The following is a 19,332-nucleotide window of genomic DNA, read 5'->3' as shown; positions in this document are numbered from 1 at the left end:
ATTAGAATATCAGTTTTATTAGACAAGTTCGATTGGTTTAAATGCTGAGGGCTTAGATTTTCACGGTTTTCAAAAGGAAATTGTTTTTTACTGTTATTAGTTACGGGATTAGTTTATTTTTTTAAAGTATTTATGAGCTATGTAAACTTAAATGCTTGTTATTAAGGGAAACATGATTCTATCTTCTTAATATTTTATCATTTGGGATCAAGGAATATGTATATATAGATATATTTATTCATAGCTTAAAATCTGAATAATAGGTATTCATTTTAAACGTTTTTATAAGCCAAATGAATGTTTTGTAGTACAAAAAGGTTTCTTATTATTTAACTTTTATACGTTTTATTAACTCAAAAACCGCTTAAACATAATTTAATAAGTCAAAAGAATGTTTTGTTAACTTAAACCTCTAAACTGAAAACCTTAAAAAGCAACTTAAGACATTAGTAATACCCGAACCTCACCCCTAATGAAATCATTTACACTTCTTTTAATCAAAAAAAAACATGCCCAATCCGTCAATCAATTAATCAGGCTGCCCAATGCCATTGCCAAGTCAAAACCAACTCTGGGCCACCCCCATCATGGCTAATTATAGAGGTAATAAAGATGAGCTCATCGAAGATGCAATCCCAACCATTTCTAGCCAATTGCACGTGAACGAGTCGAACCTTTTTTTGATTCTTTGGGTTGTTCGTTCGATCGTTCATCAGATGCTAACAGATTCCGAAGACCTGTTCTTTGAATGCGATCGATTTCAATTTGTGTAACGGCACCTGGCCACTGGCTGCAGTTGCATAAGCTCGTCCTAACGGTACACGATTGGTTCTTGGATGCTATATTTCGGTTTGCTCTTTCCGATCCCTACGATCATCGTCCCAATCGGATGCCTCGATTTGGCTCGCCTCGGTTCAGTTCGTTTCGTTTTGTATCGTTTTTTTCGTTTGGTTTCGATCAGCGGCGGCGGCGGCGCGTTTTGGCAAATCATGGCAGGCCAAAAGAAGCCAAGAACGCTGCGCTGCCAACGGTATACGATGGCAAACAGTTAGGCGTGCAAAAAGCCAGAATAAAAAAAAAAAAAATGAGAAGAACAAAATCGACGCAAAAGCTATAAAACAAAAAAAATAAAAAAATTGGTGGTGGCGCAAAAGAAAACTGGTTCCGGCCATCGAAGAATGCCGCAGCGGCCACTTGGCCAGGTCCGAATGTCTCTGTTTGTCTGAGTGTATGTTTTGTGTTTGTGTTTGTGTCAGTGTATGCGTGCCACTTCCGTACAACAACGCCCTGACCCCCCCCCCATCACCTTGCCCATTTTCAATTCCCCTGCCTTAGTTGGCCTCTCTCCCGAGTTCGCGTTCGTTGCCTGAGTCTTTTGTTTTCCCTGCTCTTTGACGTGTTTTCTTATCGCTGCTATAATTTTATACCCTGGCCAAGAGGTAGAGAGGGTGATTTTATTAGGGTTCCACTGTTGCATTGCACGAGGGTCAGCTTAAAGACTATATATCGTATCAAGGTCTTGATCCAAAAACCATACTTCACTGATTTTATGGGAGAACGATTTTCGAACGAACGGTTATGCTTAGGGTTAATCATATTCATTTATTTTACTTAGTCTTTCGTCTCTCTGCACTGCTTTTCTACTTTTCGTTTGTTTTCTTTCGTGATAATGATAGATTTTAGGGCCTACACAGGGTAAATATGTAATTTTTTTAGTTTCTTTAATGATTAATGGTATGGTTAGGATGTGCTTCTGGTCAGTATTAGGGTTTTGAGTTAGCTTTTATTAAGTTAAAAAGTAAGTTAAGTAGTAAGAAATAAGATGGTTGATTTTAACTCTGGTTTTCTGGCAAAAAACAGTTTCCGAAATATCTCTGGACTTACCCGATTTTTACTCCTTTTGTTAGCTAATTGGCCAACAAGAGTATCTGGTATTCCCAAAGCTATTTTTCCCATTTTGCTATCGATAATTTTTCTTTTGCTTTTCGCTTTCGTGCTCATTTTCATGCTAGCGACGGCTGGCGGCAAAGACCGAGCCACAAATGCTAAAAATGCATAACAAAAGCCAAAGCAAACACCAATACAGCCACCAACTCTCACAATCACTCACACTCATGCTAATGCGACAAAGATGTTAATTGACTTTTACTTTATTTAAACAAAATAGTCACAGCGAATAGAAATACAAACACAAACAACAATAACAACGAACCGATCTCCATTGAGTGAAATTTTTTAATTTACTTTTTTTTTTTTTTTTTTTATTAATTTATTTTCGTGTGGTTTTCGCGGCAAATTCCCGCATCTTCAGCGGCCTCGTCATCACAGAGACTTCTTCTGTTGTCGTCATAGATTTCGTTTTTTCGATCGAGGCCCTCTTCTACACAGTGTTATTAAGTTTTTAATCGATTTGGATGATGCGATAATTGAAGGCATCAGAAATCAATTTCGCCTGGGAACTTCAGCCAGGTGAGGTTTGATTTAATAAAATCGATAGGCCAGACTTGTAAACTTTGTGGGCTAAACGCTTAAAACGTTTTTGAGAAAGTCGAAAGTACTTAAGGGGTTAATGGAATATACATATTGGTAAGATAGTTTAAATAGGGTTTGCTGATATGTAAGTTAAAAACTTAATCGAATTGTGGATTTCTAAGTTCTATTTGCACACTTTCACCGCAGTTTCTTTGTATTTGAAGAATATCTTATGATTGGGGTTTAGTAAAGTTTTTTATTGCAGTTTTGAAGGAACTTTAAAGGGCCTGAAACGCTAAGAAACTCTTACATGGGCTTAGGACAAAGCCTTCTCTCTTTTAGTTGGAGTTTTCTTTTAAACTAAAACTAACTTAAAGATTAAAACTGCTATCAGTCTTCTTTTTCTGCAAACTTAATTAACCTCAGAATAGATTTTTGTAAGCTTCATAAACATGCTGCCTGCTGCATGGATTTGGGGCACCATCTTTGGCGGCGGCACCTTCGTCTGATTTGTGGCAATACCTTTTTGGCCACGAACCGCCTTGTCCTACATACCGCAACGCCCCCAAAGACGCAGCTGTTTTCCAGCTCGAGGGCGCCCACTTCCAATTTGCCAGAGTGATGTGGATGCTACACTTAAAAAAACTTTCTTAAACTATTTTTTGACTTTTCTTTCATAAGGAAATGAAAAGAAAAGATGTGTAATACGAAAAGCATGAAATTTGCAAACTTTTCATTAGAGGCTTCCGTTCATGACTTTTCTCTAGGTGTAACTCTTGTCCCTTGTTGCAGCCACCAATGTTGCGGGTGCGGCACTAACGCATAGACGCAAAACGTTTGCAAAAGGCAAATCAAGCGGCACTCCTTCGGCTGACACCAACGATTCGATTTGAGTTGAGTTGAGTTGATTGTTAGAATAGTTTATGCATCGCCACTTTCAATTGTCTCCGGCAGAGACTTTTCGAAAATTTCCCTTTTTGTCTCTGCATGCATAAAGTTATTGGCCGTGTTGTTGTGGGCTTGTCTTTCTCTGTGTGTTTTGTGATCGATGAGCAAAGCTGGCAACATGGCGCGCTTTTTATTTTTTTTTTTGCCAAAGGTTTATTGGCCTTTTGGCTTACTCTCTGCACGCGTGCGTGTATGTCTGTGTGTGTGTGTGTGTGTGTCGCCATTTTAGCTCGAACTTGGCTTATACCATTTGGCTTGACTCTGGTTTTGGTTTTTGGTTTTGGTTTTTGGTTTTTGGTTTTTGGCCCTGGTGCGCTTGCTAGTGAAATCGTGTGCCGACTTCAACTTCTTGCCAAATATTTCTTCTTTCTACATGAAATTTTCTATTTGTCCAACCCGAAAACGTAGAAATACGAAAGAAGAAGAAATGCCAGGCCAAGAGCAGCAGCGGCAGGGCAATTAAGCCGCTTACTGCAACAACAGAGAGAATAATATATGACTAGTCACTCCCTAGACAAGCCAAGCCGTGCCCCGAGACCCGGTGAGTGCGTGTTGTTGACTGTTTTTGGCCAAAGCTTTTAGCCAATAAGTCAAACTGTCAGTCAGTCAGGCAGGCAGTCGCAGCCAGACGTTGTTGACGTCTCGCCGTTGGGTTTAATTGAAATGGCATGGCCTGGGGGGGTGGCAGGGAGAGAGGTAGGAGGTTTTCTTCGGACCTCAACTGCAGTCCAAATTGAATTAGCCGGGAATTTCACTGAGCCGCTGAGCCGCAGGGCAACGAGCTGCAGATTATAGCGCTCTGATCTTGGCTGTGATCTTCCTTCCCCTTTCGATTTTTCAGCCAGATACGAAATTGCTATGCCAGATCCAATTTGGGAAGCAGAAAACAAGAACTTGTAAGTAAGTCTCTCAAATGGGAAATTGCCAATTAAAGACTGAAAAAGGCTTGTAAAATAATGGCCAAAACATGTAATCAAGTTTAACTTTTAGCTTAGCTTAGCATAACTCAAAATGTATTATTTATAATTTTTTTTTCGATTTAAATCAAAAACCTAGCTTACACGCAGCCAAAAACGAAAGCCAACTTGCATATCGAATAGCAATAAACCTTAAAAATAATACAAACACTAAGCCATAAGTAATAATGGCTCTGGCAAAGAGCGAGTGGTGTTAAGTGGGTAACAAAAACGCAACTTGAAAGTGAAGCGTAGTAAATCGAAATTAATTGCTGCTGCTCGAATTGCAAATTGCAGTTCGTCAAACTGTTTCAATTAAAACAAAATCGAAATCGTAAACGAAAACGTTAAATTAAATAGCCAAAGCTAACATGATGATTAAAGATCTTATATGGCTGTGCGTGTGCGAGAGATGTTGAGCGGTTTTTTGTTTAGTTTTTTTGAGTTTCACTTTGTGGCAGCCAAAAGCAACGCTCCTTGTTATTGTTTTTTCTTTAGCCATTTTTCTAGGGCCATTCAGACTTCTCAGCTATGCCAAGAATGTATCAATACAAAAGTCGAGAAACTAGCTGCCAAGCAGAAAGAAACACATTTTTCAAGTCACACACAAACACATACACCTGAGAGTCTAATTTATGCATAACTTAACATTTAAGCATTTAAGCAGGTGCGGTCTGCGTGGCTATGTCTCTCTGTGTGTGTGTGTTTGTGTCTGATAGCTGATAACAAATCATTTTTAGAAATCGAACAAAAACAAAATAAGCATTTCTTACAGAATTCAAGATGGTCATGGGAACTCTGTTGACAACAAAATATTTACCTTAGCTTAAAATGGAAATCAGAGAGTTAGTTAGCCTTTGAAATTTCTATTAATTTTGTTAAGTGAAAAGAAAAAAAAGGAAAAAGACTTGGAAAAGGAACTTGAAATCTATAAAGTTGGTTTTCTGGGGGTGCAGAATAGCCAGGAATTTAGTAAGATTTCGTTTAAGTTTTAAGTCGACAAACTTGACACCGAAAAACGAAAGACTTAGGCAACGAACTTGGCTAAATTTTGAAAGTTGTTTGCATTATAAATTCTTTGGCTATTTTAAGTTAAAGTTAAGCTTTTTTTTTAAGGTTTTAGTTTGTTAAAAAAAAGTTTTAAAAAAATTAAAACAATTTTGGGACTTCATTTTGTTAATGCAAGCAGAAAAAGCGATATCTGGCTTGATTTTATCTAAAATTTATATTAAAAATTCTAAGATTATCAAGTTTTTATTATTTAAAAAATCAAACCAAAAAGAGGAATCTTACCTAACTTCCGTTGCTAAGCTGAGCTGCCCAGCCCTGGCGGCAAAAACTGGGCTTAACCTATCCAACGTTGAGAGCTGCAAATGAAATTCTTATGATTGTTATTCCACATCGTTGGATATTTGCTCATTGATTACGAACACACACACATACACACACTTACACACATACTGTCGCATAATCATGATGTTAATGTTGTTGTTGTTGTTGTTTGTTGCTATTTTTGTGGCTGCCGTTTTGGCTTTGTTGCTACCTTAGCATTAAACATGGACTGCAGGCAGCGACCTCTTAGCATTGGAATGCGGTCGAACCCGTAGCTAGCCAAGATTTTTGTTGGCTGCCTTAGCCATTGTTTTTGTTATTAATACACAAAGAGAAAAACAAAAGCTTGAAAAGGTAAAGAAAATTGTATAGAAATGAAGGGGAAATAGTGTTTTGAGGCCTTGAAAGAACTTTTTATCTTGAATTAAGCTTAAAATATGGAATTAAAGTCTTTAAAAACTTAGTTTAAGTTCTTAGAATTGCCAGAAAAAGATATTCACATGTTTTACTATCACTTAATAGTGAAGTTTTAGGCTTAAATGGCTTTATTATTGCCCTATTTCAAGTCTTAACCAGTCACAAATCATTTCTTGCTTCTAAGCTTAAGCTGCCTTTTCTCTCAGTGCATTGCCTGTAGCCCCGAAAGAGGGCTTGTGCGTACGTGTGTTTGGCCTGATGAAGCGGCGAACTGAATGAAATTTTCTGACGAAGTGTCAGCCTCCCACCTCCCTCTCATACCTTCTCTCTCTTACCCAACCCCCCCAAAGCCATCTCGAAAACAAGTTCCTCTATTGACTCGGTTAATTCGTGAGCACTTGCCAGGCCAGTTGGCATCGCCCGAGATACTACGTTACTGGGCCAGGCCCAACTTCAACTTCAACTTACATCCAACCACAACTTCAAATCCACTTCCAGTTAACCAAATCCAAAATCCGATTGACTTACTTATGGCCAAAAACTGCATGAATCAAATCAAATCAAATCGAAAAGCGACAACTTCTCTTTTTTTTCCCTAGTCTTTGATTTTCATTTGATGTTTCTGTTGTTTTGGGCATAAATATTTATATGTATGTGTTAGTGTGTGTAAGTGTGTGTGTGTGTGTGTGTGCTAAAGGCATTTGCCGCAAAACAGGTGAAAGTTTTGCCTGAGAAAAGGCAGAGACAAAACAACAACAACAGCAGCAGCCGAAGCTTGGCTTGGTCTTAACATTTTCTTCTTTCTTGCCGCATCTGCTTAATATTCTTTTGGCCAACCTATATACACTCTAGGCCATCATATTTACGATATTACTTTTCGTTTTTTATTTTTGTTTTTTTTTGGAAATTTCTTAATGAACTTGAATGTTTGTCTGCTTTCTGGGCTGTTCCCTGTTTGGGTTTTTGGTTTTGTTTTTTGTTTTCTGGGACATTCATAATTTTAAACGCATTCTTGGCATATTAATTGCTTTTCATTAAGTCTTGTTGAGGTGGTTAAGTGGCTTTTTTTATAGTGGTGACAACTCTGTTTTCTTTAGAGGACAAATCATGTTTGTTCTTTTGGTTTCTGATTCGATTTTGATTGGTTTTTTGTTAGGAAAGTTTAACAAAAGAGTTTGAGTACATGTCAACTTAAGAAGTACATTAATCATTTTTTATTAAAACTGAAAACAAAACCATAAAAAAAGTTTAGCAGAATGGCACTTTATTTTATAGATATTTTTGCCACAATTAATCAACTTAAACCTGAAGCTTAAAGGCCCGACTGACCTTGCTTTTACTTGGCAACGCTAAAGTTTAACTTAAGAATGAAATCAAAGATAGCAAATATTCTCTTGATCTGTATTTTCTACATAAAATTTAACCTAAAAAATGCAAATTTTTAACTTCTAATTAAATAAAAACAAAATTTTATGCCTGGTAAATCCCTTCACCATAGCCTTTGGCATCTAGCACAGACTCCATCGAGAGAGTCGTGATTTTCTGAGGTGTCTTATTAAATAAGTTTGATTCCCTTGGTTTTGCTGCAATGCTGCGAATGTTGGCTTCTTGTCATTGTTGCCGCTTCACGATTTAGTTGTGTGTTTCCAACGTCGTTGCATCTCATTGCATTTCAGTCTCGGTTGGCAAACATTTCCACAAAGACAAGAAAAATGTTAAAACTATAGTCAGGGGTGTGGAAGAAACGGAAAAATCTGTACTTTCATTCATAGAGCGGCCTTCGCGTCATTGACTCCGAACAGTCACCGTCACTGTGAAGCGCTCACGAGGGGCTGCGAGGGATAGGTGTCAGCCTGATAAGCCGACAAGGCAACAATTTTCAGGTATTTTTTTTTGTATTTTTCGTTTTCATATAGAAAGGCGCCATAATTATCGGAATTTTTGAGCTTAATTTATGTTTTGTTTTCGCCTTGAGAAATATTTAAAATTTACTTAGCAAATGCCACTTTTATATGCTTCTTGCAGCAATGAATCAACCGGTTTGAAGACCGCCACCTAGCCACCAAGCCACCAAAGCCACCAATCCACCAAGCCAACCATATCCAACAATCCGATCCAGAGATTGTCAGCACTATAGCGCAGGTTAGCCCGAAGACGAAGGCGAAGGAGATCGGGAACTCAATCAGTTTTACCCACTGACCGGAGGAGGAGATAGTGCGTGTCGAGAGAAGTCACAACCGGAGCCATGGACTGGGCCGAAGGTGATCTGGTCTGGTTCGATCCGGGCATGGGACATCCCATACCAGGCGAGATCCAGGAAGTGCATCGAGCTGCCCAGGTGATTGTTGTCCAGGCGCTCATCAAAGGCAAGGTATGTATAAAAATTTTTCAACTTTAAGAATCTTTTCTTCGAGTGTATTAAACGTAAGCCCTGCAAGAGGTGCGAAATTCGCACCGTCGCCTCGTTTGGCTTCGTTTCGTGGCTTTACTGTTTGGATTTTCAATTTGTTTTCGGTTTCGCCGTGGCCCATGAATGCTTTTCACTATTTTCACCCGACATGAACTGTTTGCCCGACTGTTTAATATTTCGGTTTTTGTGTTTTTTTTTTTTGGTTTTCATGCGCTGCCCCTTGAGGTGGGCGGTGGGGTTGCGGTGTCTTGGAATTTATGGAATGTGCCCGCTTGGATTTATGTGCCGATTTGTGTTGGCCAACATTGAGTTGAGGTATTTGCAACGGAAGCCGCGGATTTCTTTTAATTTTGTTTTTTTTTTTTTTTTGGCCATCGGCACGCGTGTTTACTGTACAGTGTAAAGGCATGCCAGGCACTACTCGACTGTACCAGCACCTGTGCAAGTGCACCTAATTGCACCTGCCAGCGGCAGCGTTTCCTTTTTCCTTTCTGCCACTCGCTGCAATTATGAGTGTGGACCTGTAGAGCTGTAAAGCTGCAGAGTTGCAGAGTTGCAGAGTTGCAGATATCAAGATTGAGAACTCACGGCAATCAGTTGCAAGTAGCCGGCTGACAACGGCAACATTAAATGTTAGTACAGTGAAAAAAACGGAATAAGAAGCAGCTTAACATGGCTGGAGATTAGATCTAGCTTGTAAGTCAGACACATCATCTTATGATTCGTATCTTGTCATCTTTAACATATCATTAACTGATGTCTTGTCTTATTAATACAAGATTCTTATTGATCATATGTCATTAGTACCATTTTGGTAGCTGGAAAATTATATTTTTAAAGTTACTTGACTAAAAACAAATAAAAATTATTAAAAAAAGGTAATAACTTTATGGAAAATAGGACCTATCAATGGTAAAGTAACAATGACAGGAAAGAGTATTTCAATTTTCTCTTTGCCTGCTTTGTCTACCTCTGTAAATTAACAAACTAATTTGCTTAAAGTACAAGAAATATTAGCCAAACTGAACACTTTCCCGATTTCTTAATGGGTGTGTTAAGTTTTAAGTTTTCCCAAACTAAAAGTGAAAACCTAAACTTTATAATTTACATTCGTGGGCACGCTTTGTTAGTAAATAAACATTAGCCAAGTGACAGATTTCTCTACCTTAAAAGACAATTTCTAAGAGTTTGGCAAAAAGCTCATCTTACGACCTCAGTTACCCTGCAAATGGGCAAAAGAAAAGCCTAGAAAAAGTGGAATTTTAACAGATTTAGGAAATAGTTTTTATTTCTAGAAAGTTTTTAAGAATTTTGGGCTATCTTTATAACAAAGCTAAAGTTCATCTTCATTTCCAAGAACATTCCAATAAACTAAATCAAAGTTTAAAGTAATTGCCAAACCAAATACAATTTTTTTTAACCAAATAACAATATTTTTTGTGCTGTGACCGGTTGAATCGTAATGTTAGCTCTAGCGGTACTAGAATCTGGAAAAAAAAACCGGCCACATGTGTTCCGTATCCTGTTGGCCAGAACCAAAACCAGTTGGCATCACATGTTTAGTTTTGTTTTTCTTTTTTGTTTCTGCCTTGAAAGCTACAAGCTACCTGGAAGCATGGGAAGCTGCTTCGATGATGATGGGCGTAATCGAGCAAGTAGATCAATTATCGGCTAATGCAACGCTGCAGACAAATGGTTGGCCATCCCTGGCTCGAAATTAAATGAGATTCTTGCTATTTTCCATGGCTCTCTGTGGTTACTGTCGATTGGTTGCCATTAAACGAGTTCGAAAATTAATTATGGGTTGATTTATATCTTTCTTATGAGAATCTTTTACCTTGATCTCTTGAGCGATCCTTTAAGTAATGTGTTATGTAATGATGGGACCGTTAAGGGGTTCTTTCTGGGTGACAGAGAGTCTTTATATTATCTGTAATTATCTGTAATTTTGAGTAGCTGTCAAGTATTTAACTTAAAAGAGTTTAAAATGTTTAAAGATTTTCATATTTCATTTTAAATTTTAACATAAATCATGCTAAAAATAGTATTTCCTGTTTAATTGACATGGTCACATTATTTGGCTTTGTCATCGATACCAAATAATCGATTGATATCAAAAGAGAAGTTGCCGAGGCGAATGCATTCTCAGAAGATATTTCACGCCTTTGTTTTGGCCGACTATCAAATGACAATCCCCTGCCCCCACACGAAGCCGATGAAGATGAGAGATGGGCGATGGAAGACATGCCCAAGAACCCATTTCAAGCTGGAAGAACGAACTTGAACTGGTTGGGCATCTCGGCACGGAGAAAGTCCCACACACTGGCCGCCTAATTGAATGGCGATCGAAGGCGAAGGCTCCATATCAATATCAATGAGATCAGGTGTCTTCTTTCAGCTCTTTTTCTTCTCTTTTCCTTTCTTTTCTTTTCTTTGCATTTCTTTTCTTAACTCTTCTCTCCACTCGTTTATTATTTGGAGAGTTCGTTCTGGTGGCCCACACTAAGTAGTTGGTAGCTTTGGCAAGTAGCTAACCAGGAGTGTCATCTGGTCTGGCCGGGTTCGATGTGATCCGGTCTACCATAGTCATAGCCATAGCCATAGCCATGCCCCCATCTTTTGCCGTTTTTAAAGAACGTGTTTGGGATGCAGCGAAAACCGTTTTAGAAACGTTTGGGGAAATTGTGGCAATGCCGCCGCCAGATTCCGATTCCTTTCAGTTGCATTCGAGACTTCGGCCACAAACGTCTTTTGTGATACTAGTTCTTGATCTCGTTCTCGTTGTGGAGTCTCTCGGGTTTCGGGTTTTTGGGTTGCATTTGTTTGGCCCCCAAATCGAGTTTGGAAGTTCAGCGTTATAGATAGATAGAGAGAGAGAGAGAGAGAGAGAGAGAGGGTATTCCCATAGATGCGCATCGTTCGGTTCCATTTGGAGCCGTGGCAACGCGGTGGCGGAGGATCTGTGACACCTAGTCCCGCCCAATCGCCCTCGCTGGCTCTACTCTCGCCGCATGTACTGCGTCGCCAGCGTCCAGCTAGTCTCGAGGATCTCGATGATCTGCCATCCCATCTCTCGGCCAAACATCCGGCTCTGCCCTCCAGTCGTCTGAGACGTCTCAAATGCCGATATCCCCAAGTGGTCAAGCGGCTGTCCACCCTTTGTAGCGATGTGATAGCACGCCATGTGAGAGATTTGTTTGAGGATTTTCCCAAGATTTTCTTTTTTTTTTTTCATATCTGAGAACTTTTCTAATTTTTTGATTCTCCCCTTCTTGCAGCCACAGACGTTCGCCCTGCAACCGGGCGAGGGCAGCCTTAGGGCTCGCCAGGATTTGGGCAGCAGCGGTGTGGAGGATATGACCCTGTTGGATGACCTCCACGAGGCGTCGCTGCTTTGGAATCTGCGTCTGCGCTATGACAAGGGTCTGATCTACACGTTTGCCGGCAGCATCTTGATCGCAGTTAATCCCTATAAGATGTTCCCAGACGCCTATGGTCTGGAGGTGGCCAAACAGTATGCCGGCCGTCCACTAGGATCCCTGCCGCCCCACCTGTTTGCCATCGGAGCGGCGGCCCATGCTGCTTTGCCTTCGCCACAGGTAGTGGTTATCTCCGGGGAGAGTGGCTCTGGCAAGACGGAATCCACCAAACTGGTGATGCAGTATCTGGCAGCCGTGGTGCCGGGCGGTGGATCCGCCTCGGCCGTTATAACCGAGCAGATCCTGGAGGCAGCTCCCTTGCTGGAGGCCTTTGGCAATGCACGCACAGCCCGGAATGACAATAGCTCAAGGTTTGGAAAGTATCTGGAGGTGTACTTCAAGAGTGGCGCCATTGTGGGAGCCAAGATCACGCAGTACCTGCTGGAGAAGTCGCGTATCGTGACGCAGGCACCAGGAGAAAGGAACTACCATGTGTTCTACGAACTCCTGGGCGGACTGTCGGAAACGGAGAGATCCAAGTATGGATTGCTGGAGGCGGACAAGTACTTCTACCTGAATCAGGGCGCCACGGACTGTGCCAGTGGACGAGTAGACTGGGAGTCCCTACAGGGAGCCATGCAGGTCCTTGGCGTCTCCGAGGGCGAACGAGAGGGTATCGTTCGTGTCCTGGCGGCAGTGCTACATCTGGGCAACGTTTACTTCCACCGCCGGCAACTGAGACATGGCCAGGAGGGCGTGGAGGTTGGCTCAGATGCAGAGATCAAGTGGGCCGCCCACCTGCTGCACATCAGTGCCGAGGGACTACATCGTGCTCTGACCAGTCGCACCACCGAAGCTCGAGCGGAGCGTGTGCACACGCCACTTGGTATCGATCAGGCTCTGGATGCCCGAGATGCCTTCGCCAAGGCTCTCTACGCGGGTCTCTTTAATTGGCTGGTCTCTCGGATCAACTCCATAGTGCAGAAGGGCGGAACTCACGATGCCCATCGCATCAGCATCCTGGACATCTTCGGATTCGAGGATCTGGCCGAGAACAGCTTCGAGCAGCTGTGCATTAACTATGCCAACGAGAACCTGCAGCTGTACTTCAACAAGCACGTCTTCAAGCTGGAGCAGGCGGAGTACGCCCGCGAGCGACTGGAATGGACTCCACTGGCCTGGGATGACAATCTGCCGGTGATCCATCTGCTGGCCAAGAAGCCAGTGGGCATTTGCCACCTCCTGGACGATGAATCCAATTTCCCACGTGCCACCGATTTGAGTTTCCTGGAGAAGTGCCACTACAATCATGCGCTCAGTGAGCTCTATGCTCGTCCGAGGATCGGTGCCCAGGAATTCGGCGTTACCCACTATGCCGGTCAGGTGTGGTATTGCGTGGATGGTTTCCTGGACAAGAATCGTGATGCCTTGAGAGGAGATGTCCTGGAGTTACTCGCCTCCAGTCGATTACCCTTAGTTGGGGAGCTGACCAAACAGCTTCGTGCCCAGAGAGATGCCGGAAAGACCCTGCCGAAGGGAAGCAATGGAAGATTCGTCACGATGAAGCCGCGGACACCGACAGTGGCTGCCAGATTCGCTGATTCGCTGCAGCAGCTGCTCCAATCGATGGGCCGATGTCATCCTTGGTTCGTGCGCTGCATCAAGCCGAATCAGGAGAAGCACGCCCTACGCATGGACATGCCGTGCGTGCTCCAGCAACTGCGATACCTGGGCATGCTGGACACCATTCAGATCCGGCAGCGTGGCTATCCGGTGCGCTTGCGTTTCCAGCACTTCGTCGAGCGCTACAGGCATCTGCTGGCATCGCCTCTGGCCAGGGGTACACCCTACAGGGAGCTGTGCCGAGCTCTTTTGGAGGCCATGCCAAGGACTGGAGTGGAGGGTCCGGACTATCAGCTGGGGGCCACACGAGTCTTCTTACGCGAGGCTCTCCACCGAGCTCTGGAAAGCGGAAGAACAGAGCGTCTCCGGCGAGCGGCAGTTAGTGTCCAGCGCCATGTGCGCGGCATGCTGGTCCGCCGGCAGTTGGCTCGTCGTCAGGCGGCCGCCACCCGTCTCCAAGCTCGTTGGCGAGGTCAGAGGGCCCAACAGCGCTACGATCGCCTCCGCAAGGGAGCACTTACTGTCCAGCGACTTTGGCGAGGACGTCAGGCCAGGAGAAGGGTTCACCAACTACGATCGGATCACCGAAGAAGGCAGGAGGCCAGAGAGGCAGCTCAACGAGCTCGCGAGGCACGGGAGGCCAAGCAGGCTGTCCTGGAAAGAAGCCAACTTAGCTATCTGGACATACCAGCCGAACTGGCCTTTATATATTCCAAGCTACAAGGCTGGTCACCGCCACATGGGGATCGGCACTTGGTCAAGGTACTGGGTACGGTTCCTGGCCCGCCATCCTCGTCAGTTCAACTCCCCGAGGATCTGGGCCAGTTCTCTTTTGGCAAATTCAGCAGTGTCTACTGCAATGGCTTGAGATTGCAGCCGAGGAGGGAACCCATCACAGCTCCACTTCTTACTAGAGCTGCTTCGAGGGATCAGGACTTCCAAGATGCCTTGGCCGTGTTCAAACTGATCCTCCGCTGGAGCAATGACAAGGCTCTGGAGGGCGCTAAGGAGAAACTCTTGGCTGATTATATAGTGCACAAGGCTCTGAGCTCCAGGGGATTGCGTGATGAGATCCTGGTGCAGCTGTGTAACCAGGTTCATGGTCTACCGCCCACTTCCAGTGAGGCTACCAGATTGTGGCAGCTCATGGGACAGTGCCTATGCTGTTTCCAGCCCAGCGCTGCCTTCAGCAAATATTTGATGAGATTCGTCGATGACGAGGCCCCAGCATCCTTGAGACCCCTCCTCCTGAGGCAATTGCTACGCCAGCAGGGTGGTGGCTCATCGGGCGGTGCAGTCGGTGGTGGTGCCTGCCGCAGCTTTGTGCCCGCTTGGCTGGAGTGGCGTGCCTGGACCAGAGGATGTGACATGGCCCTACCCCTAACTTTACCGGACGAGGCCAGTCAAACGGTGGCCGTGGATTCGTGGACCAGTTGCGAGGAGGCCGCTGCTCTGGCCGTTTCCTCCTTGGGCGTGGCCAGCAGGGGATGGACTTTGGTACTGGACGATGGCCAACAGTTAACGGACAGCTGTGGGCTGGACTACGTGATGGATTTGATTGCGGAGAAGGAACTGTGTCCCGCTTTCCCAGCTCCAAGGAGTGATCTTTTGCGTTCTGGGGCCAAGTTTGCAAGGACCACACTGCCAGAGGCAGTGAAACGTCCAGTGGTTCCACCTCCGGCGCCTCCCACTTCGAATTCCAAGGATGAGGTGCCTCGGGAGCGAAGAAGCAGCCGGGAGTTGCTATCCAGAAGCTCGGCGCTCAACGAACGATACTTCGAACGCGAGCCAAGTCCAGGACCGGGCCAGGGATCGAGTCCGGGTCAGGCCAAGTCGCGGTCAAAGTCATTGGATGACTTGCTGGCCGGAGATATTGTTCCTGTGCCACCAGACTGCGATTCCCAAGAGCCCCTCCATACTCTGGGACTCTCGGAGAGTCGTCTTAACGACCGCTATCATTCGGCGGAGCGTCTTGCTCCCATGGGCAAGGAGACAGCTCCACGTTATCAGAAATCACAGCATGCAGGACGCCGATCGCACGCTGCATCCCATGGCTCACACTCCAGCAAGTATGCGGACAAGGCAGAGTATGCCACCAGATCATCGGCCATGTCGGACACGAGTGAGGCTCCATCTTTGGCCTCCCATGTGAGGCGGGTAAGGGTACCCTCTCAGGCCTCAGATGTGGATCAGTTCCTGGACGATCTATTCAGTCCAGTGTTGGATGGCTCTCTGGACGAGCTGTCCGATGCTAGATCCTTGGCAGCCAGTATCCGAGGAGGCAGTTATCAATTGGAGAATGAAGATGAATCGGAGATCGACGACTTGGATGACTACATCAATGATATATTCCAACCGATACCTTTGGTGGAGAACCTAGACAAGCTGACCAGCAAGAACCAGTTGGCGGCTATCATCAAAGGAAGTGGAACGGGTACTAAGCCTGCGGATGAGGAAGAGGATTCGGAAATCGAGGACCTCGATGACTACATCAATGATATTTTCCAACCCATTCCAGTCGCCGACAACCTGGACAAACTAACCAGTAAGGAGCAGTTAGCATTCAGCATCCGTGGAGGCGGCAGCACAGACAGCAATGGAGCTGATCCTTTGCTTCATCAGCTTATGCAGCTTCCCGGCGAGACAGAATCCGGTCCTGCCCTGTATCAACAGCAGGTGCAACGGGCTTTCTTGCAATCGGCAATGGCCCAGAATCTACAGATTCAGCAGCAGCTGTTGGCCCAGAACCAAGCTCTCCAGACGCTTCTCAGTCAGCAGGCGGCAGCGGCCAATAGCTCCGCATCGCCGCCACCGGCTCCACCAGTGTTGGGCAGTCTGTCCATCTCACCACCGCCACCACAGTCTCCACTGCGAATGAAGACCACACGAAGCAGTTTGGTGGTAATGGAGGCGATGCAACCACCGCCACCACCACCACCGCCGCCAATGCCACCGCCGTTGGAGTGCAAGGATCCCTCGGAGACGCGACACTTTCTGGATCCATATGGAAGGGCCAAGACCGTACGTATTGGCAAATGGCGTTGGCCACCGCCGCAGGATGAGCCCCAGTTCCAGACCGAGGAGGACTTTTTCGCCTTCAAGATGCGCCAGCATCAGCGCAAGACAACGCCACAGGCCCAGCACCATCAGTTGACCAGCAATGGTGGCATGGCGGAATCGGGTCCTGGTGCCCGTGGCGCCTCGGCCACGGCCATCGAGTGGGAGGAGTTCGAAATTGAGAGTCCCACTCCGCCGCCCATGAGTGGACAGCTCATGCGAAGCAGCATTCGTCTGGAAACCACCACTACGACAACAACCACTGCGGCGATAAACAACAGGGACAGGGACAGGGACAGGGACAGAGATACCCAGGATGGAGGACAACCGATGCAGAGTGTGGTCACCACCAAGCTGGCCAAGAAGAGCTTCGAAATCGGAGCCGATCGTCCGCCGCCAGGCAGTGTGGGTAAACTAAAGCTCAGCTCCGAGATGCGGCAGCGCTTGGAGCAGGTTACGGCTGGCCATTCGGTGAGATCCACCGTTTCCACTAAGTCAGAGCAACGAGCTCCGGCCAAACTGGAGGATACGCGCAAGCTTATGTTGCAACAGCAGCTGGGCGGACTCTTCGCCAGCGTGACTGGTGGTAATTCTGGTCCCGGAGGCTCTGGAGGACCCGATTCCCATGCCACGGTTCGCACACAAATCGAGCGGATGGAGGGCAAACTGTCGCCGCCACCAGCTCCTCCATCGGGCGGCTGGCCAGGAGTACTTCTGCCACCAGCTCCCAGTGTCCCAGCACCGCCACCACCCATCCGACCACCTAGCATGGCACCACCTGCTCCACCGCCAGCACCACAGAGTCCACCCACGACCAGGAGTCCCGAACCGGAGCCAGACTATCGCACTTCTAGCAGTCAAGTTGTCAAGGAGCATGTGCCTGCCTTCATTCAGCGCCAGGAGCGCGACACTTTCGGGGCAGTGCGTCAGCAGCAGATGATTAGCAGCCACCACCTGCATCTGGAGGATCACTCGGCCTCGTCTTCCCCAGCGGCAGCTGCCTGGGATCAGGCGGAGAGGGAACGATCTCGCAGTAGGAGCAGAAGTCGAGATCGCGAGGATTACTCTGAGTCTGTGTGGGATCGGGCGGAAGTGGAGGGTCCTGCTTCTGGAAGTGGCAGTGAGAAGGAGCGTGAGAAACGAGAACGCGAACGTGAGCGTCTCTACGAGATTCGTCAGGTGGAGCGAGAGCGTGAAAGCCACAAGGTTTATCAGCCCGCACCACCACGAGTGATCCAGGCCAGCATGGACACCACCGGTGGCCATCGCAGGGAGGACCGTTCCGGCGGACTGGCCACCTTCCGCACGCACATGGCCCAAAAGTACGAGCATGAGCGCAAGCGCAAGAGCTCGGCCAGCTCCGGAATGCGCGAGGAGCTGGACTCGATGCACATGACCACGCCGCCGCCCGTAATTGTGCCGGCTCCGGTGCCACCGCCATCGTCGTCCAGTCCCGGACTGGGTGTGGGCGTAGTCTCTGGAGTGCTGATGGGATCGGGAGCAGGTGCCAGCAGTGCCTGCTTGACCTATAATCGGGTACCATGGAAGCTGCGCGTGCGCAAGGAGGTCTTCCAGCCACACGAACCCATCGGACCGCCGGTGGCTTTGGACCTGCTCTTTGCCCAGGTACTGGGCGATGTCTTCGGCGTGACTCCATGCCTGAGAATCACGCCGCAGGAGAAGAGCTCCGCCCTAAACATGCTGCACGGCCATGGCGTGAGTGTGGACACGCTGTCGAATAGGAACGGATCGGGAACAGGTGGAGGATCTGGTGGGCAGGTGCGTGCCCTGGTCAAGCGTCATCTGGTGGATATGGCACGCGATTGGCCATTGTATTTCGCACGACTCTTTGCCGTCCAAGGAGCACCACTCTATCCTGATGTTAGCATCATGGGCGTCTCACATAGTGGCTTGTATTTGGCTCGCCGGGATGCCGATTACCTGATCGTTGTTCAGGCCATCTCCTTTGGCGAGATCCAGAGTGCCGTCACACTGCCGCGTCCAGCGGCACTGCAACTCAATTTGCGCAATGGCAAGCATCTGGCACTTCATGCAGCCCGCGCAGCCGCCATCCAGTCGATGGTAACCAGCTTTGTCCAGGAGTTCCGTAAGGTGAGTGGTTGGTTTTATGTAGTTTGGTGGTTTGTGGGTGAACTATTTTTTTAATAATCATTAAGAAGTCTTAAGGTTATCATATAATTAATTTAAAGATATAATAATTAATAATAATATATTTCTTCATTCAAACAAAGTTTCGCTTTCCAATTTCTTGAAAATATTAAAGGTGCCTAAAAGTATGCAAGAAATATTTAAGCCTTCAAACCCAGTTTCAGGCTGTGAAAGTTGAAAAGAAAGAACTTGATTTGTGAATCTAAAAAGGCTTAAAAAATAAGTCAACATAAGATTTCCACAAACAAAAAACATATTCCCTTAACTCATAAATATTTAAGTTTAATTTTTAAAATTAATTTATATAGTTTTTAAATTTACAAGCTAAATCACTTTTAGTCCCATATTGACATTGATATTCATTTTTAAATCACCGAAAAAACTTATTTTTCCAATTGATATTTTTTTTGGCGAATCAATTATTTTTGTTTAACAATTATTTTGTATGCCACTTCACGTCTGTTAACTACAAAAATAATTGCATTAATTGCGTGAATAATTGCAGACATTGGTCATAATAATGTGGCCT

At 45.6% G+C, this 19,332-nt stretch overlaps 1 protein-coding gene across 2 annotated transcripts in view; it reads left to right on the top strand.

The window, feature by feature from the left end:
• Nucleotides 1–19,332, top strand: part of LOC108117595 (unconventional myosin-XV) — a 31,989-nt gene that overhangs the window by 796 nt on the left and 11,861 nt on the right. Inside the window, exons 2-4 of one of the 2 annotated variants that reach the window (XM_017230108.2) lie at nucleotides 8,151–8,496; nucleotides 11,444–11,719; nucleotides 11,814–18,746. In XM_017230108.2, the coding sequence (XP_017085597.1) occupies nucleotides 8,371–8,496; nucleotides 11,444–11,719; nucleotides 11,814–18,746 (7,335 nt within the window). In that variant the 5' untranslated portion in view covers nucleotides 8,151–8,370. The remainder of the gene's footprint in view (nucleotides 1–8,150; nucleotides 8,497–11,443; nucleotides 11,720–11,813; nucleotides 18,747–19,332) is intronic. The other variant, XM_017230106.2, reaches the window with a different exon arrangement.

Source organism: Drosophila eugracilis, unplaced genomic scaffold, assembly GCF_018153835.1.
Source record: "Drosophila eugracilis isolate 14026-0451.02 unplaced genomic scaffold, ASM1815383v1 contig_2155, whole genome shotgun sequence".
Classification (NCBI taxonomy): Eukaryota; Metazoa; Arthropoda; class Insecta; order Diptera; family Drosophilidae; genus Drosophila; species Drosophila eugracilis.
This window is presented reverse-complemented; position numbering and strand designations above follow the sequence as displayed.